The sequence below is a fragment of the Saccoglossus kowalevskii genome, chromosome 6, assembly GCF_978046115.1.
Source record: "Saccoglossus kowalevskii chromosome 6, keSacKowa6.1, whole genome shotgun sequence".
Lineage (NCBI taxonomy): Eukaryota > Metazoa > Hemichordata > Enteropneusta > Harrimaniidae > Saccoglossus > Saccoglossus kowalevskii.
In genome coordinates, this window is record NC_140646.1 from 35,602,208 (window position 1) to 35,615,194 (window position 12,987).

The 12,987-nt window shown below is 36.7% G+C and overlaps 1 protein-coding gene across 2 annotated transcripts in view; it reads right to left on the reverse strand.

Moving 5' to 3' along the window:
- The window catches only part of LOC102803437 (uncharacterized), a 75,229-nt gene that overhangs the window by 14,524 nt on the left and 47,718 nt on the right, over window positions 1–12,987 (reverse strand). For both annotated transcript variants that reach the window (XM_085500454.1, XM_085500455.1), the window contains 2 exons: window positions 6,958–7,186; window positions 734–2,766 (listed from right to left, as the gene is read on the reverse strand). In XM_085500454.1, the coding sequence (XP_085356580.1) occupies window positions 734–2,766; window positions 6,958–7,186 (2,262 nt within the window). The remainder of the gene's footprint in view (window positions 1–733; window positions 2,767–6,957; window positions 7,187–12,987) is intronic.

A 12,987-nucleotide genomic window follows, 5' to 3' on the forward strand; every position in this document is an offset into this window, starting at 1 on the left:
CTAAACACAGTGTCTAAGAAGACAACTTAGCCGCCTTCTTTTCTAAACACAGTGTCTAAGAATACAACTTAGCCGCCTTCTTTTCTAAACACTGTGTCAAAGAATACAATTTAGCGTCTACTTTCCCGATTGAGGTTTCTAATCTAAACCCTGCAGTAACAGTTTTGTGCATTGTAACAAAAGAAAAGGTTAAGACATCAAAGAAAAACAATAAACATGCAAGATAATACATGCCCATATTTCATCTGCTAAAACATGATACACAGACATAACTCTTATTATTATCTTTCCTGCATATCTCAAATGAACACCAAATGTTAAAGTTTGAAAGTTTAAAAAAAAGAATTGCGAATAGACTATCTGAGCAATGAAGAGGATTGATTGTCTGCTAGACTACGCACACTCATTGCAGTATGCAGTATAGATTTTTGACACAGCACATTTAATTTAACAACTTTGAAATGATACCGGATAATAGCCATAAGTAAAATAGCTGCTAAGACCAATGAATAAGATATACTGAATATGGTGGTTTTGGTCCTTGATAATTATTCAAAATGGCCCATCATAATTAGTTGTTTGAATCACTGAACTACATATACCACACATAGCAATAAGTAAAACGGAACACATACGACAATTGATTTGCCTAAAAAAAGCATAAACTTTATAAAGCAACAAGGGCCTGGTAATAGCAATCTGCATAGCCATGGTAGATAGTGGAATGGCTTACCTGAGGCACAGCTTTCCTTTTACTATGGTCACTATTGTCTAATACATAGTTCTTCCTAAATGTTAAATATTGTTTGAATCCCTGAGGTGCTTTGCTTGTCACCGGACATAAACTTTTATGTCTCTCAGCAACAATCTGGCGTATATTTAAAAACATTTCAAATGAATTTGTTCTCTGTTCAGGAGCCAATCGGACTGGAGGTTCTAAAACAGATTCGTCATTGTTTTGCTCACGATGCCTCGCCATTTTACGTTTTCTTGGATGTGATTCAACAACAGGAGGAGGAGGAGCTGGTTCCGACGGAGTTGTTGTTGTTGCTTCAACTTGGTTTCTTCGGCTCCTTGTAAGGGGCACATTAATAGTTTCTTTCTCTTTCTCCTGATTTGAGTTCTCACTCCCAGAATTGGCCTGTGCCTGAGCATGTGCATGTGCATGTGAGTTCGATCTCAAAGTCCTAGTGACTCTTACTGGTTTTTCTGACAGTTCATCTGTTTTTGACACACCTGTTGATACTCCATTGTTTGTCTTTGGAGAAGATTTTCCAGCCTGATTACTAGACTGAATTATATTCTCGGCAACACCCACTTTTATTGTTAATTTCCCTACCGTTGGCACAAAAGAATCAGACACTCTCTTCGGTGATGATCGTTCTGAACCCGAACTGGCAGATTCGGGCATTGTTTTGGGAGACGATTTACCAGAATTAGTCTGTGAAATCTCAAAATTAATATTGCCAGTCTGAGATTTATCTGATCTAGCAGGTGACGATTCCTTGGAAGAAGCCTTTTCCGCTTTGTCACTTTTGTTTGAATGAGTAGAGCTGTCTATTGAGACTTTTGGAGAGTTTCTTCCAGACGATGATCTAGTTATTATGCCTTCCAGGGCCGAAGACGACCTTGTTGTCATTTTTCCAGTAACACCTAAACAACTCACTGTTCTGGCAGAACTATTCTGACTACTTGTAACAGTTGCCAGCTCATGATCATTATTTTTATTATATCGACGTCTATTATTTGTGGTTACCTCACTCCCAGTTGATGCAGCTGGACTTGCAATTTCTCTTGTCCGTCCAGTTTCTCTAGGTTTCAACAACAAAGTTCTAATCTCGCTAGCATCATTAACACATGAAACAGGATTGGATGAGGTAACACTATTTTTTATTGGCTGTCCACCTTTCTCATCAGTTTTCAACAACCGCAATGTATCTCTAGGTGGACCATCCATTACCTGCTTTTTATCAGTTTCACTAAATACAAATTTATCAAATGCCTTATCTTGTCCTGTTACTGACCTCTGTGGAGAGGAATGCCTCCCTGTTTCTTTGTTAGGACGTTCACTCTCCTCATCGCGTGATCGTTTTCTCTCATCACGTTTAGGAGAAAGTTGAGGTAGTCTAATAGTAATTTTAGGAACTATTCGTACATTGGCCTGCAAACTTTGGATCTGATTATCCACAGAGCTAGGGGGCTTTATACTGTAAGTAGTTACCACATTTTTGCCAGGGGATGGCTTAGGGGGACTTGCAGTTTGTTGCATTGTAGAGAAAATATTCCTTTCTTGTGCTGATTCCTCCTGAGTCAAGTCTTTCATGACTTTATCTTCGGTTTCTTTCGATGAATCAGAGTCTGACGAAATGGAGGAATCAGATGACGACAAATGATCACCATTACCGCTTTTCGTACTCTCAGAGTCGCTAGAGTCACTTGAGTCACTGTCTGACGAACTATCTACATGCTTTTTATCTTCTCCATCAATGTTATTATTTGAAAGTTTTTTGAGGTCGTCAAACAACTGCTGAGGTTTCAAGACCTCTACATTCTCCTTCATCAACGATGGGAGATTTGGATTAAACAATTCCTCTTCAGAGCTTGTACTTTGTAAAGTGAAAAAAGAAACGTCCATGCGAATATCATCTTGCACATTCTTTGCCTCCTTCATTCTGAACCTGTTTGGGGATCTTTCCCAGGAATCATGTTGTCTTAACATGTGCTCTGAATTGTTACTTCCTATGGCAGTGGTTTTCTCAACAAATTCTGGAAAAAGAGAGAAGAAAAATGTAAAATTTAAATAGTGATGGACATGGCTGATATTAAAAAAACAAGCAGCCTCTCGGCCGAGATAGCTCCGCTGTTAGCAATGCACATTTCAATTAAAGAACAGAAGATATTATTAGAAAATGAACAATATGTATAGTATCAAAGCAATTGAACTTGCGGTTTTCAACAAGAAGTTGAAAATATCACTTTTTACCAAAAATGACAAAAATATTCACCAAAACTAGAGAATTAAAGATATAATTACAAAATGAACCAATCTGAGAGAGGTCCACATGTAGTACCTATATATGTAATATCAAAGCAATTGGAGTTGCGGTTTTCAACAAGAAGTCGTAAATATCACTTTTTACCAAAAATGACACAAATATTCACCAAAATTAGAGAATTAAAGATATCATTACAAAATGAACAAATCTGAGAGAGGTCCACATGTAGTACCTATATATGTAATATCAAAGCAATTGGACTTGCGGTTTTTAACAAGAAATCAAAAATATCACTTTTTACCAAAAATTACAAAAATATTCACCAAAATTAGAAAATTAAAGATATCATTACAAAATGAACAAATCTGAGAGAGGTCCACATTGTAGTACCTATATATGTAATATCAAAGCAATTGGACTTGCGGTTTTTAACAAGAAGTTGAAAATATCACTTTTTACCAAAAATGACAAAAATATTCACCAAAATTAGAGAATTAAAGATATCATTACAAAATGAACAAATCTGAGAGAGGTCCACATTGTAGTACCTATATATGTAATATCAAAGCAATTGGACTTGCGGTTTTTAACAAGAAGTTGAAAATATCACTTTTTACCAAAAATGACAAAAATATTCACCAAAATTAGAGAATTAAAGATATCATTACAAAATGAACAAATCTGAGAGAGGTCCACATTGTAGTACCTATATATGTAATATCAAAGCAATTGGACTTGCGGTTTTTAACAAGAAGTTGAAAATATCACTTTTTACCAAAAATGACAAAAATATTCACCAAAATTAGAGAATTAAAGATATCATTACAAAATGAACAAATCTGAGAGAGGTCCACATTGTAGTACCTATATATGTAATATCAAAGCAATTGGACTTGCGGTTTTTAACAAGAAGTTGAAAATATCACTTTTTACCAAAAATGACAAAAATATTCACCAAAATTAGAGAATTGAAGATATCATGAAATGAACAAATCTAAGAGAGGTCTACCCAAGATACATATACACCAAGTATCAAAGCATTCAGGCTTGTAGTTTTCAAGAAGAAGTCGAAAAAGTAAAACATTGACACAGACGACGACGGACAATCACTCATATGATAAGCTCCGCTCGACAAAGTCGACAGCGGAGCTAAACATAGAATTAACTATGTAATATAATATTCAATCAAATCTATTCAAAACATTCACTATGAATAAATAAAACCCCTTTCACTATCATCAACCCTTTTCATTACCATCATCGACCCCTTTCACTACCATCATCAACCTTTTTCACTGGCATCATCAACCCCTTTCACTACCATCCTCAACCCTTTTCACTGCCATCATCAACTCCCCTTTCACTATTATCAACTCCTTTCACTACCATCATCAACCCCTTTCATTACCATCATCAACCCCTTTCACTACTATCATCAACCCCTTTCACTACTATCAACCCCTTTCACTACTATCATCAACCCCTTTCACTACTATCATCAACTCCTTTCACTGCCATCAACTCCTTTCACTGCTATCATCAACCCCTTTCACTACTATCATCAACCCTTTTCACTGCCATCATCAACTCTCCTTTCACTGCTATTATCAACCCCTTTCACTGCCAACATCAACTCCCCTTTCACTACTATCATCAACCCTTTTCACTGCCATCATCAACTCTCCTTTCACTACTATTATCAACCCCTTTCACTACTATCATCAACCCCTTTCACCTCTATCATCACCCCTTTTCACTGCCATCATCAACCCCTTTCACTATTATCAACCCCTTTCACTACTATCATCAACCCCTTTCATTACCATCATCAACCCCTTTCACTATCATCAACTCCCATTTCACTACTATCATCAACTCCCCTTACACTACTATTATCAACCCCCTTCACTACTATCATCAACCCCTTTCACTGCCATCATCAACCCCTTTCACTACTATCATCAACCCCTTTCACTACTATCATCAACCCCATTCACTACTATCATCAACCCTTTTCACTGCCATCATCAACTCCCCTTTCACTACTATTATCAACCCCTTTCACTACTATCATCAACCCCTTTCACTGCCATCATCAACTCCCCTTTCACTACTATCATCAACCCCATTTCACTGCCATCATCAACTCTCCTTTCACTACTATCATCAACCCCTTTCACTACTATCATCAACTCCCTTCACTACTATCATCAACCCCTTTCACTACTATCATCAACCCCTTTCACTACTATCATCAACCCCTTTCACTACTATCATCAACCCCTTTCACTACTATCATCAACCCTTTTCACTGCCATCATCAACTCCCCTTTCACTACTATCATCAACCCCTTTCACTACTATTATCAACCCCTTTCACTACTATTATCAACCCCTTTCACTACTATCATCAACCCCTTTCACTGCCATCATCAACCCCTTTCACTACCATCATCAACCCCTTTCACTGCTATCATCAACCCCTTTCACTGCTATCATCAACCCCTTTCACTACTATTATCAACCCCTTTCACTACTATTATCAACCCCTTTCACTACTATTATCAACCCCTTTCACTACTATTATCAACCCCTTTCACTACTATCATCAACCCTTTTCACTGCCATCAACTCCCCTTTCACTACTATTATCAACCCCTTTCACTACTATCATCAACCCCTTTCACTACTATCATCAACCCTTTTCACTGCCATCATCAACTCCCCTTTCACTACTATCATCAACCCCTTTCACTACTATTATCAACCCCTTTCACTACTATTATCAACCCCTTTCACTACTATCATCAACCCCTTTCACTACTATCATCAACCCTTTTCACTGCCATCAACTCCCCTTTCACTGCTACCATCAACCCCTTTCACTGCCATCAACTCCCCTTTCACTACTATCATCAACTCCTTTCACTGCCATCATCAACTCCCCTTTCACTACCATCATCAACTCCCCTTTCACTGCTATTATCAACTCCTTTCACTGCCATCATCAACTCCCCTTTCACTACCATTATCAACTCCCCTTTCACTGCTATTATCAACCCCTTTCACTACTATCATCAACCCCTTTCACTACTATCATCAACCCTTTTCACTGCCATCATCAACCCTTTTCACTGCCATCATCAACTCCCCTTTCACTACTATCATCAACCCCATTTCACTGCTATCATCAACCCCTTTCACTGCCATCATCAACTCCCCTTTCACTGCCATCATCAACTCCTTTCACTGCCATCATCAACTCCCCTTTCACTACTATCATCAACCCCTTTCACTACTATCATCAACCCCTTTCACTGCCATCATCAACTCCCCTTTCACTGCCATCATCAACTCCCCTTTCACTACTATCATCAACCCCTTTCCCTGCCATCATCAACTCCCCTTTCACTGCTATTATCAACTCCTTTCACTGCCATCATCAACTCCCCTTTCACTGCTATTATCAACTCCTTTCACTGCCATCATCAACTCCTTTCACTGCCATCATCAACTCCCCTTTCACTACTATCATCAACCCCTTTCACTACTATCATCAACCCCTTTCACTGCCATCATCAACTCCCCTTTCACTGCTATTATCAACCCCTTTCACTACTATCATCAACCCCTTTCACTGCCATCATCAACCCCTTTCACTGCTATTATCAACTCCTTTCACTGCCATCATCAACTCCCCTTTCACTACTATCATCAACCCCTTTCACTGCCATCATCAACCCCTTTCACTGCTATCATCAACCCCTTTCACTGCCATCATCAACTCCTTTCACTGCCATCATCAACTCCCCTTTCACTACTATCATCAACCCCTTTCACTGCCATCATCAACTCCCCTTTCACTGCTATTATCAACTCCTTTCACTGCCATCATCAATCACTGGCGCTATGAATGTATTCACATCTACATTCCAACACACCAGCAGTAAAAAAAAATTACCTGGTGCTCCAATGTCTTTCTTCACCTGTAATCCATCTTCATTTGAACAGCTGCTCTCGGGGGATGTTGGTGACCTCACTTCAGGAGTGGAGACGTCACTACTAGAGCTTATTATTTCATTTTTTAAAAGTTGTAATATACTTGGTGATCTGGCTATCGTCATTGGTGTTTGTCCAAGATTGTTTGCTTGCAAAGGATCTGCCCCGTGTTTCAATAATAGCTCAACCACCTGAGGGTGAAAAAGAATTATGATATAAAGAAGGTTACATCAAATAAAATGTCATGTACACGCAGAAAATAGAATGTTGATACCATTGTAACATGCATCCTCTAACAAAAAAGTGGAAATAGCGAAATATAGAACATGTTAACATTAAGACGAGGTTTGATCTGCAACTGTAAATCTAACGCTTGCAGATCACCTGGAGGTAACATACTCCAAACAGAGAAACAGCAAATGTCAAGACACTGAGAAAATGAATCTTATCTAACAAAGATGACATACTGCCTATGTCACGAGGGAAGCAGCTTAATCATATCCCTCAAGAACTCATTGTCAGTAGTCATAGCAATGGATCAAAGAATGCAAAGTTCCTGGTGATAAAAAACATCAACACAAGCAAGCGACTTCTTCAACAACATTATCATACAGTTGCAGAAAGACGACCAGACTTTATAGATGAGTAGATTGAACATGTGATGCCTGTGGGTTAATATAGATTATCGAAAGGGCAAATTATACGGTTGCCTGTCACATTAAAACCCAAACGCTGAACTGATTCAATATTTAATTTTTTAAAATTAATTTGGAGTTTGGTAACAGAAGAGCAATTAAGGATGTGTTATATAATCTCGTTTGTAAAAATCATTTGAATGTCAAGTGCGAGGCTGTCACAAAATAGTCCTCAGTTTCAAGAAATTTGCTAGACAATATTAACCCTTTGAATACCAGTCTTAATTTGGTGTAACATTTTTAATGTACCGGTACTTGTAAAATGGCCACCGATCGGCCATTTTGAATTAGATCTTTAAACAAATAAGTCTGTACATCTATGACATGATGTATAATGAATATATAAAATTTGAACATGATCAGTCAAAGCATGTCTGAGATATAGCATTCAATAAAACAAAATGGCCACCAGTCAGCTATTTTTAATCCAATCTGAAAAACAAAATGACGAGTATCAGGGCCCATAATGTTAACAGCTGAGAAATGCTTGAATTTTAATTGAACATACCTATGACAAGGACACCTCATCATATCTCAATTGAACATACCTATGACAAAGACATCTCATCATATCTCAATTGAACATACCTATGACAAGGACACCTCATCATATCTCAATTGAATATACCTATAACAAGAACACCTCATCATATCTCAATTGAACATACCTATGACAAGGACACCTTATATCTCAATTTAACATACCTATGACAAAGACATCTCATCATATCTCAATTGAACATACCTATGACAAGGACACCTCATATCTCAATTGAACATATCTATGACAAGAACACCTCATCATATCTCGATTGAACATACCTGTGACAAGAACACCTCATCATATCTCAATTGAATATACCTATAACAAGAACACCTCATCATATCTCAATTGAACATACCTATGACAAGGACACCTTATATCTCAATTTAACATACCTATGACAAAGACATCTCATCATATCTCAATTGAACATACCTATGACAAGAACACCTCATCATATCTCAATTGAACATATCTATGACAAGAACACCTCATCATATCTCAATTGAACATATCTATGACAAGAACACCTCATCATATCTCAATTGAACATATCTATGACAAGAACACCTCATCATATCTCAATTGAACATATCTATGACAAGAACACCTCATCATATCTCGATTGAACATACCTGTGACAAGGACACCTCATCATATCTCAATTGAATATACCTATAACAAGAACACCTCATCATATCTCAATTGAACATACCTATGACAAGGACACCTTATATCTCAATTTAACATACCTATGACAAAGACATCTCATCATATCTCAATTGAACATACCTATGACAAGAACACCTCATCATATCTCAATTGAACATATCTATGACAAGAACACCTCATCATATCTCGATTGAACATACCTGTGACAAGAACACCTCATCATATCTCAATTGAACATACCTGTGACAAGAACACCCCATCATATCTCAATTGAACATACCTATGACAAAGACATCTCATCATATCTCAATTGAACATACCTATGACAAGGACACCTCATATCTCAATTGAACATATCTATGACAAGAACACCTCATCATATCTCGATTGAACATACCTGTGACAAGAACACCTCATCATATCTCAATTGAATATACCTATAACAAGAACACCTCATCATATCTCAATTGAACATACCTATGACAAGGACACCTTATATCTCAATTTAACATACCTATGACAAAGACATCTCATCATATCTCAATTGAACATACCTATGACAAGAACACCTCATCATATCTCAATTGAACATATCTATGACAAGAACACCTCATCATATCTCAATTGAACATATCTATGACAAGAACACCTCATCATATCTCAATTGAACATATCTATGACAAGAACACCTCATCATATCTCAATTGAACATATCTATGACAAGAACACCTCATCATATCTCGATTGAACATACCTGTGACAAGGACACCTCATCATATCTCAATTGAATATACCTATAACAAGAACACCTCATCATATCTCAATTGAACATACCTATGACAAGGACACCTTATATCTCAATTTAACATACCTATGACAAAGACATCTCATCATATCTCAATTGAACATACCTATGACAAGAACACCTCATCATATCTCAATTGAACATATCTATGACAAGAACACCTCATCATATCTCGATTGAACATACCTGTGACAAGAACACCTCATCATATCTCAATTGAACATACCTGTGACAAGAACACCCCATCATATCTCAATTGAACATATCTATGACAAGAACACCCCATCATATCTCAATTGAACATACCTATGACAAGGACACCTCATCACATCTCAATTGAACATACCTATGACAAGAACACCTCATCACATCTCAATTGAACATACCTATGACAAGGACACCTCATCATATCTCAATTGAACATACCTATGACAAGAACACCTCATCATATCTCAATTGAACATACCTATGACAAGGACACCTCATCATATCTCAATTGAACATATCTATGACAAGAACACATCATCATATCTCAATTGAACATACCTATGACAAGGACACCTCATCATATCTCAATTGAACATACCTATGACAAGAACACCTCATCATATCTCAATTGAACATACCTATGACAAGAACACCTCATCATATCTCAATTGAACATATCTATGACAAGAACACCTCATCATATCTCAATTGAACATATCTATGACAAGAACACATCATCATATCTCAATTGAACATACCCATGACAAGGAAACCTCCTCATATCTCAATTGAACATACCCATGACAAGGACACCTCATCACATCTCAATTGAACATACCTATGACAAGGACACCTCATCATATCTCAATTGAACATACCTATGACAAGAACACCTCATCATATCTCAATTGAACATACCTATGACAAGAACACCTCATCATATCTCAATTGAACATATCTATGACAAGAACACCTTATCATATCTCAATTGAACATACCTATGACAAGAACACCTCATCATATCTCAATTGAACATACCCATGACAAGGACACCTCATCACATCTCAATTGAACATACCTATGACAAGGACACCTCATATCTCAATTGAACATACCTATGACAAGGACACCTCATCACATCTCAATTGAACATACCTATGACAAGGACACCTCATCATATCTCAATTGAACATACCTATGACAAGAACACCTCATCATATCTCAATTGAACATACCTATGACAAGAACACCTCATCATATCTCAATTGAACATACCTATGACAAGGACACCTCATCACATCTCAATTAAACATACCCATGACAAGGACACCTCATCACATCTCAATTAAACATACCTATGACAAGGACACCTATTCATATCTCAATTGAACATACCTATGACAAGGACACCTCATCATATCTCAATTGAACATACCTATGACAAGGACACCTCATCATATCTCAATTAAACATACCTATGACAAGGACACCTCATCATATCTCAATTAAACATACCTATGACAAAGACACCTCATCATATCTCAATTAAACATACCTATGACAAGGACACCTCATATCTCAATTGAACATACCTATGACAAGGACACATATTCATATCTCAATTGAACATACCTATGACAAGAACACCTCATCATATCTCAATTAAACATACCTATGACAAAGACACCTCATCATATCTCAATTAAACATACCTATGACAAGGACACCTCATATCTCAATTGAACATACCTATGACAAGGACACCTATTCATATCTCAATTGAACATACCTATGACAAGGACACCTCATCATATCTCAATTGAACATACCTATGACAAGGACACCTCATCATATCTTAATTGAACATACCTATGACAAAGACACCTCATCATATCTCAATTAAACATACCTATGACAAGGACACCTCATATCTCAATTGAACATATCTATGACAAGGACACCTCATCATATCTCAATTGAACATACCTATGACAAGGAAACCTCATATCTCAATTGAACATACCTATGACAAGGACACCTCATCATATCTCAATTAAACATACCTATGACAAGGAAACCTCATATCTCGATTGAACATACCTGTGACAAGGACACCTCATATCTCAATTGAACATACCTATGACAAGGAAACCTTATATCTCAATTGAACATACCTATGACAAGGACACCTCATTATATCTCAATTGAACATACCTATGACAAGAACACCTCATTACATCTCAATTAAACATACCTATGACAAGGAAACCTCATTATATCTCAATTGAACATACCTATGACAAGGACACCTCATCATATCACAATTAAACATAACTATGACAAGGACACCTCATCATATCTCAATTAAACATACTTATGACAAGGACACCTCATTATATCTCAATTAAACATACCTATGACAAGGAAACCTCATCATATCTCAATTAAACATACCTATGACAAGAACACCTCATTATATCTCAATTGAACATACCTATGACAAGAACACCTCATTACATCTCAATTGAACATACCTATGACAAGGACACCTCATTATATCTCAATTGAACATACCTATGACCAGAACACCTCATTACATCTCAATTAAACATACCTATGACAAGGACACCTCATCATATCTCAATTAAACATACCTATGACAAGGACACCTCATTATATCTCAATTAAACATACCTATGACAAGGAAACCTCATCATATCTCAATTAAACATACCTATGACAAGGACACCTCATTATATCTCAACTAAACATACCTATGACAAGGAAACCTCATCATATCTCAATTAAACATACCTATGACAAGGACACCTCATCATATCTCAATTGAACATACCTATGACAAGGAAAACTCATCATATCTCAATAGAACATGCTTATGGCAATGATGTATGGGGTATATGGTAACATATGGGGAAGAAAAATCAAACCTATCAATATGAATGGTATGTCATCAGAAAATTCTGATGAATAATATCAATATTCAATTAGTAATGAAATTACCAAAGACTCATCCAAAAATTATCTTATCTGATGAAACAGTGGCCTGATTTGAATGCTTGAAACAATCAACAATCATTAAGATAATGTCAATTAAACAGTAATTAGACCCACCTACTCAGAACACTACTTTATAATTATTCAACTGTAATTATTATGGTGTATGGTAAAATCTGATTATTTTTAATTATTAAAAACATCCTCTGAATTATATAACATGAATACAGGAAATAATACAATACAGGTCTCTCTAAAAGCCAAGCTTTTTAT